Below are 9,298 nucleotides of genomic sequence, written 5' to 3'. Positions count from 1 at the left end.
CTACCCACCCTTTTAATGGTTTCTTCCAATGGCTATATATTCGGTGCAATGCCATATTCTGTCCGGTGCTGCTTTCGGTTGCTAAGGTGACGAGGAGGGCAGGTAAATTCGTCTTCATCATCATCATCATCATCATCAGCGAGGTAGCTAGTTTTCGAAGCACAATCTGGGTTTGCTGTCAATAATCAACAGAATTTTATTATACTGTTATGTAAAATGGCTTCAGATACTTTGAAAATTAAATATGTAAGCATGAAAACATAGTTAGAATGCTAGCAAACAGCTGAGTGATAGGGGTTTATGTCTAGATGGGATACATAATTTACTATTCGTAGCAGGTTAGGATAATTAATGTAACAGGTTTGGAGAATTAGGTTAAGCTTATGAAAGGGCTTGGAGTTAGCTGAACTAAAATAAACTTTTGACTTCAATTTGACGAACTGTTACCCATCTTGCAATAACCGTGAAGGACGGTCACTTCCCATGGGCTGCAGCTTGTTCATGCTAGCTAGAGTTAGCTTGCTAGCTAGATTGCTGTCAAGCTAACGTTAGCTACATGGACAGCTAGCTAGACATGCTTGTGGTGATACAGCAGTGTGTTAGCCAACACTGACAGCTAGCTAGTTTGCCACAGCTTGCGACCTGTGACGTTAATCATTGTTAGCCAGATGCCTTTTGCAGTAAGCATTAGCTGCTAGCTACGTATTTGGGGTAATGATGACCAAATCGAACTAATTTGTTTGCAATTTGCTTGCCATATTGCAACTAATTATTCATAGCAAGCAACAATCCAATGTCATCACATCTGTTGTAGTAGGTTTAGCTTTCCTACTAGCCAACTGATATGTATATTAGTTACTAGCTAGTAACTAGCTATAATCTAGCTAGATCAGAAGATGGAGAACTGAGCTAAGTCTCTGGCTCGAGTTGGTTTACCACTCTTATTATTGATTTGAGATACTTTCTTTGCTTTGATAACAACCAAAAAAAGTTGCCTGCTAGCTGGGTTGCCAGAACTTGATAAAGTATTTCTGAACTGGTTATTAGTTAGCTAAACTGTATAGGTTAGTCAGTGAGTGGCACACGTGCCATTTAACCCGAACAATCTATATATATTAAATTACCATGCACGTTTTAGTCATTAGCATTTCTAACTGCTTGGTAGGTTTGAAATCTAATGTTTATTTGTTATGGTTCACCCACAAACTAAGTCAAATTAAGTTTTGTGAGATGGCTAGTCCATATTTAGTGCTACCCACAATAAAATGCTCTCTTGCCACATAGCCCTAAGCACTTAAAGCAACAGTAGGTAGTTGGAAGGTGAGAACTCCCCATAGTTCCCAAAACCAGGAAGAGACCTTGCTCTTAGTCATCTACACTGAACAAAAATATAAACGCAACATGTAGTGTTGGTTTCATGAGCTGAAATAAATGATCTGACATTTTTCATACGCACAAAAAGCTTATTTCTCCAATTTTGTGCACAAATTAGTTTACATCTCTGTTAGTGAGCATTTCTCTTTTGCCAAGATAATCCATCCACCTGACAGGTGTGTCATATCAAGGAGCTGATTAAACAGCATGATCATTACACAGGTGCACCTAGTGTTGGGGACAATAAAAGGCAGCTGTAAAATGTGCAGTGTTACACCACACAATGCCACAGATGTCTCAAGTTTTGAGGTAGCGTGCAATTGGCATGCTGATGGCAAGATGGCGCCGACAGACATGGCTGCTCTGCTTCTAGCGCCTAAGCAACTTTGCTTGTTAGATACTACTGCGCTGATGGAGGTAGCAACACAAGCCACGTGTAGCTCAGTTGGTAGAGCATGACGCTTGCAACGCCAGGGTTGTGGGTTCGTTTCCCACGGGAGCCAGTATGAAAAAAAAAAAGTATGAAAAATGTATGCACTCACTAACTGTAAGTCGCTCTGGATAAGAGCGTCTGCTAAATGACTAAAATTTAAATTTCGCTACAACCACAATAACATCTGCTAAATATGTGTGACCAATAACATTTGATTTGATTTTGACTGCAGGAATGTCCATCAGAGTTCCTGCCAGAGATTTTAATGTTAATTTCTCTATCATAAGCAGCCTCCAACGTTGTTTTAGAGAATTTAGCAGTACGTCCAACCGGCCTCACAACCGCAGGCCACGTGTATGGCATTGTGTGGGGCGAGTGGTTTTCTGACGTCGACGTTGTGAACATAGTGCCCCGTGGTGTTGGGGTTATGGTATGGGCAGGCATACTGAAGACTGAACATATTTGACATGGGTCCTCAGATCCTCAAAAAGTTATACAGCTGCACCATCGAGAGCATCCTGATTGGTTGCATCACTGCCTGGTATGGCAACTGCTCGGCCTCCGACCGCAAGGCACTACAGAGGGTAGTGCGTACGGCCCAGTACATCACTGGGGCCAAGCTTCCTGTCATCCAGGACCTCTATACCAGGCGGTGTCAGAGGAAGGCCCTAAAAATTGTCAAATACTCCAGCCACCCTAGTCATACACTGTTCCCTCTGCTACCGCACGGCAAGCGGTACCGGAGCGCCAAGTCTAGGACCAAAAGGCTTCTAAACAGCTTCTACCCCCAAGCCATAAGATGGCTACCTGGACTATTTGCATTGTTGCCCCCCTTATTTGGTGTGGTACTGTATAGGCCTTAGCAGAGTCAGTTTCTCCCCGTAGGGTGTGTCTAGTGTCAATAACTGTTACATCTGTTTAAAAGTTGACGACTGGTATTTGCGTGCAAAAAAAACGTACGGTGTGGAATGTGTCAGTGAACTCTATGAACTGGCACCTTGTTTTGCATGTCACTGCATGGTTCCTAGTGGTGCTCTGCTCCTTGTGTGCATATTGTTTGTGCTCTGTGTTTTGGTCATTTTAAGCTTCTTCTAGTCCTGTTGTCCACTTTCTCTTCCCCCTTGTGTCTCTCTCACAGAGCAGGCATGGCGTGCCTTTGGCCCCTCTCACCTCCAATTCCCACACTTCCCCATCCTCCCCCTCTTTTCCTCGCCCGCTCCCTCCCCATTCCATTCTCATGGCCCTCTACAGTCGGCACACTCTTATCACTCATTGTTGAAATGGACCCACTTGACTATAATGTGCTGTAGTAGGCTATTCCCCAAAACTCTCAATCTGTGTCTGAATAACTTTTATCTCTCTTAGGCAACCAGATGGCTAGCTAGCTAGCCAATTTCCTAGCCTGTGTCTGATATCGCCTAGCTCTGTGATCTGGGAAGTCTGCAGAACACACTCATTAGGTGTTCACTCAAACTTCTTTTGGGGGTTTTCTCTTCTCACAAAACTGTGTAAACATAGCTGCTTGTTTTACAGTGACCTGCGTTGCTGAGTTTCGCAACCTCTTTATTTAACCTCTTTTAAGAGGACTAAGTTAATAAGTAGACTAATGACACTATGATTCAAACGAGGTTTAAACACACTTTCCTGTTAGGACCCAAAGCACAGCCGAGAGATTAGAAGATGGGCATTTCCTGATAAATTGGGAAATCCTTTAACTTGTTTTTCTGGGGGAAATTGACTCACGCTCCAAATCATTCTGTATCTGTGATGCTATGATTTTCCTTGACATGCTAATCAAATCCTGGTAAAATGAGTCATGTGAATGTGAGTTTACTACTCAGCATTAAATGCTGTATTTTCTCTCTTCAGGTGAGGTGAACAAGATGTTGATGATGACTGTGTCACAGTGAGGTTGGAAGGGTCTGTCTGGCCGGTTGAGGTGCGGAGGGGACTCCACATACCTCGCCAGGAGTCTGACGGCCTGACAAACACCCAATCCCCCCCTCTCCTCCTCCCTTCCTCCTTGGCATCTGCAAGTCGCCATGGTGACGCTCATTACAGAGCAACTCCGCAAACAGAATCTGGAGGAGCCCCCTTACCACAGGTCTTTCTCTCTCAACGTGGTGAGCATGCCATGCGGCGCGCGCACACACACGAGTTGTTGTATAGCACTTCTTCCATAAGGAATTACCCTTTGCCATAAGGGTTGCCTTTGTCATTTTAAATCCCCTTCTCTTCATTGCTGTTTCAGTCATTGCCTGAAGTGGGTTCCAGCCCCACTATGTGTTGGAGCGGGTATGGGTTGACTCCAGGTAAGGATCTATTAATTCCTGAAACTTTTTTTAAATAAAAGGGCCTCATTCAAAGATCAGGTTCAATCATTAACTGGGGGAAGGGCCTACATTGATTCATATCTTTGGTTTGTTTCACTTCCAGAGAGCAGTTGGTCTATGTTCCCATCCTCCAAGACCCACCTGCAGGATGCCTCCTCTGTCCTGTCATCCCTGGACCCACTCGGGACGCCTTTCCCTCTCCCCAGCACCTCTGTGACAGACCTGTCCCTGCAGAGCTCCCCGCCGCCGCCCCCTCCTCCTCCCAAACGCCACTGCCGCTCCCTGTCTGTCCCCGAAGACCTGTCCCACTGCCGCACCCCCTGGCGCCCCAGCGCCTCCAAGATCTGGACCCCAGTCAAGCGCCGCTGCCACAGTGGAGGGGGTGTGGCCAGCATGGGGGTTGGCTCCTTGGTGGGTTCCGTACCCCTCCGAGGCCCCAGCTCCTCCCTCACCTCCTCCCTGCACTCCTCCTCCAGCCCCACCTTCTTCAGCCTGGCCATGTCCCCTGACTCCCCTCTCCCCTGGGGCTGTCCCTGGGACCACTATGACCCGCCCAGGGGGGGTTGCACCGGCTTCTTCCCCGCCCCCTCCTCCTGCTCCTCCTCCCCGGCCTCACTGGGTTCCTGTCGGCCCTTGCAGCAACGCCGCTTCTCCCTGTCCCCTGTGCACATCCTGCCTCCCCGGCCCTCCCCCTCCCCCTCTCCTGCTCCAGGTCTATCCCCTCGCTACCCTGGGATGGAGCCCCCGGCCCCCTCTCCCTCCTCAGCCTGCAGTTCCCCGTCGTCCTCGAGGCGCGACCTGCCCCCCTGTCTCCCACGCTGCCACTCTCAGCCCTGTGACCTGCGTAAGCCCGGCCTGAAGAGACGCCATGACCCGGACACTCTGCCCTACTACATCAGGCCTGGCCTGGACTTCAGCAAGATGACTCCGGTGAGCTTGATGAGATGTACAACAATTGTAAGGCCTATTCAGAAATGCAGAGGATTCAAAATAACACAATGCGCAATTTTGGTAGAAACTGTTTATAGTTCTCCTCGAGTCAGAGCAAACTTCCGTCATTTGCAGCCCCTCATCCCACACCCCCCAGCTCTCCTGCTTCTCTCGCCGCAGACCAGAGTGTTTTATGTTGGGAACTTGGGGTCATTAGCCAGGAGAAGTGGGCCTCTGTTTCTCTGACTCTCCCCCCGCCCCCTCCACCTCCCGTCATGAGCCAGAACTACTGCTCTCACATTCCTGTCCCAGCCAGACCGGACCAGTCTGGATTTGGGTTCAGGGTGTGGCGTTGTCGGTACTGTGCTGCCTGGCCATGGAACCACATTGCCCTGACCAGCCATGTGTGTTTTTGGGCTGACCCTTGCATTCCTATGTGTCCAATCGTTGAAATGTGCCTGATCTTTTCCACCAGCCGGCACTCTCTCTATCGAACCGTCTGGCTTCAACGGCGCCACAGAAAGGGACTTGAATGAAGGCTATGGCAGGAGCAGACAAAACAATCAATTTGAATATTAGCTGATCTCTGTCCATCATCATCTAGCGCAACCCTTTAGAACCTCCCCCTACATAGTGGACTTCAAAGCGCGAGAAGTGTGGTCCTCTGTAGCTCAGCTGGTAGAGCACGGCGCTTGTAATGCCAAGATAGTGGGTTCGATCCCCGGAACCACCCATACACAAAAATGTATGCACGCATGACTGTAAGTCGCTTTGGATAAAAGCGTCTGCTAAATGGCTTATTATTATTATTATTATTATTATTATTATTTAAACAAGGAAGTGAATTCGTAAAATCTGAAAGTACGAATCTTATAAATATTTTTCACAAACTTTATATACCCCATCTCCGATTCAATTGGGCTTTGCAAAAATAATATTGTCAATGTGATGGAACATTTCTTTTGATTTGGTGATTTTCTAAATTTTTCAGTCCCATCTAATACAGCTGTAGCAGGCTCGGTCCCTCTCCCGCCTTTATTTTAAGCCACGCTCCTTTCAAGTCCCACTTTGTTGCAGTGTTACCAGGCTCTCTATATGCGGTAGCAAATGAGCCTGGAAGGGACAAGGTTAATATGTGCCCATGCCAAATGTCTTGCCTCTATGGACCACCACCCCAGCCATGTATATTTAACCACTGCTACTGACTTCCTGCTCTGGGGAGTGATGTCATCACTTCTCCTTTCTCAATGATGTCTTTTTTTTTTTTCTCAGCCCCGTTTGGTTTGTATGGCCTTCTGGGCGTGGGACCTGTGGGTGTGACTGGAGCTGCTGCTGCTGGGTCTGCAGCTAGCTGGCTGTGTGTCTCCTTGTGTCATGTTTTAAGATGGTGGGTGGTGGTTTATGAAATGGCTGCCTTTCTAGTGTAACAATACCAAGGGACAGCTCCGAGTTGGCTCTGACTGGGGTCTCTGAACAGGATGGGGGGAAATGGCCAGTGCATGTACAGATGCATTTACATATGATTTGCATAGACCGGTCTCATTTGAAAGGTGGACATTCTCACCAGGGTTTGACAATTTTAAAAAAATGCAGCTTGTCCTTTGGACAACTAGGACTGATTTTTTGTTCTGTAACACCATTTTTACATCATTGTATGATGCAAGGTACCACTTTACAAAATATTATATTTTTATGTCTACAGTTCAAAACAGACTCTGGGAGAGTTTTGGGACAACCGATCCAAAATTCATACAACCACTGCACATTAAAAAAATAAATGAGGCTGATTCAACCGATCAGACAGCTTTGGCTTAAAATGTTGATGTTTTCTTTATTTTATAAGCTCAAAAATGTGCATGTGATTGTAGGCTTTTCGTGTGTTCCAACATGCAATTAGTGGGAAAACACCATTCTCAAAAGCGCACCATATGCACAAGCTGTTTCATGTGACAGAGCTGAAAATATCAATTTGAAAATAAGGTGAGATCTAAAGATGCATAGGTTACTAATATGGCTAGGATTATGCCTTTGGCTGCTGGACAATAAAATAATGTTGATTTTGAAAACCAATAGAACATGGAGGACAAGCATTACTCTCAAATGGTGTTTGAATAACCACCGAAACATGCTAGAAGCTGTTGGCAAGTTCCTAGGGGCCCTTCATATCACTGTCTGATCAATATTACCGTTATTGTATCGCTAGAGCAACTTCGACAAGCTCACTATTCAGAGTGTATGGCCAGTTGAGTTGCCGAAGGTCCCCATGAAAAGCCTGCACACACATCTGCTTTCATGGGTGTAGGCTTATTAGTTTCAGATAAAGCTGAGTTGTGTGGATAAACTTGTTTTTCTGGGAAATGCTGAAGATATTAAGTATTTGTCTTTCTGTTCTGTGGGTAGATTCGCAGTGGGGAGCCCCTGGTGTGTGGAGCGGCTGTCTATATGTGTCTAGAGCCTGTTCCAGGGGACTTCAGAGGAGCCTTCTCCCCTGCAGACCTGGGAAGAACCAGCATTGGACCACTGAGTGAAAGTGAGGAAGAGGAGAACACAAATATGGGTGTGCTAGAGGCCGGACAGCAGAGTGTGTTTGAGAGAGACTGCACAGAACTGGACTTGAACCTCATTGAGGAGAATTGAAAGAGTTCCCTGGTGCTCTGTGTGTGATTGACTGCATTCATCATCATCATATTACCCCCCCCCCACTCAAAGGGGCCACATTAGGAGCCCTTCATATCACTGGCTGACTAGATTAATAAGGATCAATATTAGCATTAGTGTAATGCTAGAGCAACTTCAACAAGCTCACTTTATTCAGCATTTCAGGACAATTCTGTCGTTCTGCCTGTCCATACTCTGTGGGTAAATGTATATACCCAGAAACATAATGGAGATGGATAAGACATGATGCATTCTGAAGGTACATTATGTAATAATGGAGATGGCTAAGACATGATGCATTCTGAAGGTACATAACGTAATAGACGCTTTCTAATAATCAGGGTAGTGGCGTGCTACCATTACGACAACTATAAAAATGATGATGCAGGTTGCTTGCGATGGACACTCCTGTCGGCAGGATACATTCCAGAACGTATGGCCAGTTGAGTTGCCGAAGGCCCCCTGAAAAGCTTTCACACACGTCTGCTTTCATGGGTGTAGGCTTAATGCGCTCTCTGACGCAGTTGATTTGGCCCAGTGGAATACCCACACACCTGTAAAGGGAATCAAGGAGGGTACCCATGTGCTTTCCTCATAGCTGGTAAATTGATATTTTACTGCTTCTGTTTCCCTTGCTTCTTAGACAATGCATTAATTTGTTTTCCACCATTGGATGAATTCAATATTGTACATTAATCATGCCTTAAGCGGAGTGTAAAAAAAGAGGTGTTTCTGCTCTACTGGTTTTTGTGCATAACATCCAGATGTTTTCTTCTTGGTCTCTCATAGAAATGGAACCTAGATACTACATTATATTTCTATAGTCTGTCCATTCTGATTCAGTTTCCTACTAATGAACAGATCACACTTGCACTGTAATAGGATTTGAATAATTGACTGGACGCTGCAGTTGGATCCTATAGGGCACTATGTAATGTACTGTACAGTGGTCACATGTGGAAACCATTTTGTGTGAGTGTGTGACTGCGTTTAGACAGGCAGCCCAATTCTGATATTTTTCTTTCACAAATTGGTATTTTGACCATTTCAGATCTTTTCACATCAATCTTTTTCAGAGCTGATCTGATTGGCCAAAAGACCAATTATTGATCCGAATTTGGTTGCCTGTCTAAACGCAGCATTAGGGTGTGAGAAGAAACCAGTAGAGATGTAGAGGATTGGTGGCCTTTCGAGCGATGATTTTTAGCCTATGTTTTCAGATGGAAATGTCTTACACAATTTGTGTACAAATAAAGTTTATTAGAGAATAATTTTGCAAGAAAAAAATCACTTGTCCTGTTTCTTTCAATGATAGATGTTAAGATTGGGTGTGTATTTGCATATTTATAGGCATCAAATGGGATAACCTAGGAAGACAGGTTTCTGATAAGATTTCTTTATGTAGCCTGTTTCATTCCAAGATTTATGTCAACATGAAAACATCCACCTGAGAATGGTGCATCAGTCTAGTAGTCTAGCCTCAAGTAAATGCTTGAAACATCCAGAGAGCATAGGACACATGATTCACTATAGTGACACCTGGTGGTCACTCAAAGTTATCTAAACGTTC

The 9,298-nt window shown here is 45.4% G+C and overlaps 1 protein-coding gene across 3 annotated transcripts; it reads left to right on the top strand.

The window, feature by feature from the left end:
* Positions 1-64: 64 nt before the first annotated feature.
* LOC123493081 (protein FAM53C-like) lies at positions 65-8,736 on the top strand. 3 transcript variants are annotated; one of them, XM_045226934.1, is made up of 5 exons: positions 65-143; positions 3,677-3,930; positions 4,059-4,119; positions 4,244-5,070; positions 7,471-8,736. In XM_045226934.1, exons 2-5 carry the CDS (start codon positions 3,850-3,852, stop codon positions 7,705-7,707), a joined length of 1,206 nt encoding a protein of 401 aa, XP_045082869.1. In that variant the 5' UTR covers positions 65-143; positions 3,677-3,849; the 3' UTR covers positions 7,708-8,736. The 3 variants fall into 3 exon arrangements, with proteins under 3 accessions (XP_045082869.1, XP_045082867.1, XP_045082868.1); XM_045226932.1 differs by lacking the exon at positions 7,471-8,736 and having other exon boundaries at positions 4,244-5,798; XM_045226933.1 differs by lacking the exon at positions 7,471-8,736 and having other exon boundaries at positions 66-102; positions 4,244-5,798.
* The last annotated feature ends 562 nt before the right edge of the window (positions 8,737-9,298 follow it).

The sequence above is a fragment of the Coregonus clupeaformis genome, chromosome 2, assembly GCF_020615455.1.
Source record: "Coregonus clupeaformis isolate EN_2021a chromosome 2, ASM2061545v1, whole genome shotgun sequence".
Lineage (NCBI taxonomy): Eukaryota > Metazoa > Chordata > Actinopteri > Salmoniformes > Salmonidae > Coregonus > Coregonus clupeaformis.
This window is presented reverse-complemented; position numbering and strand designations above follow the sequence as displayed.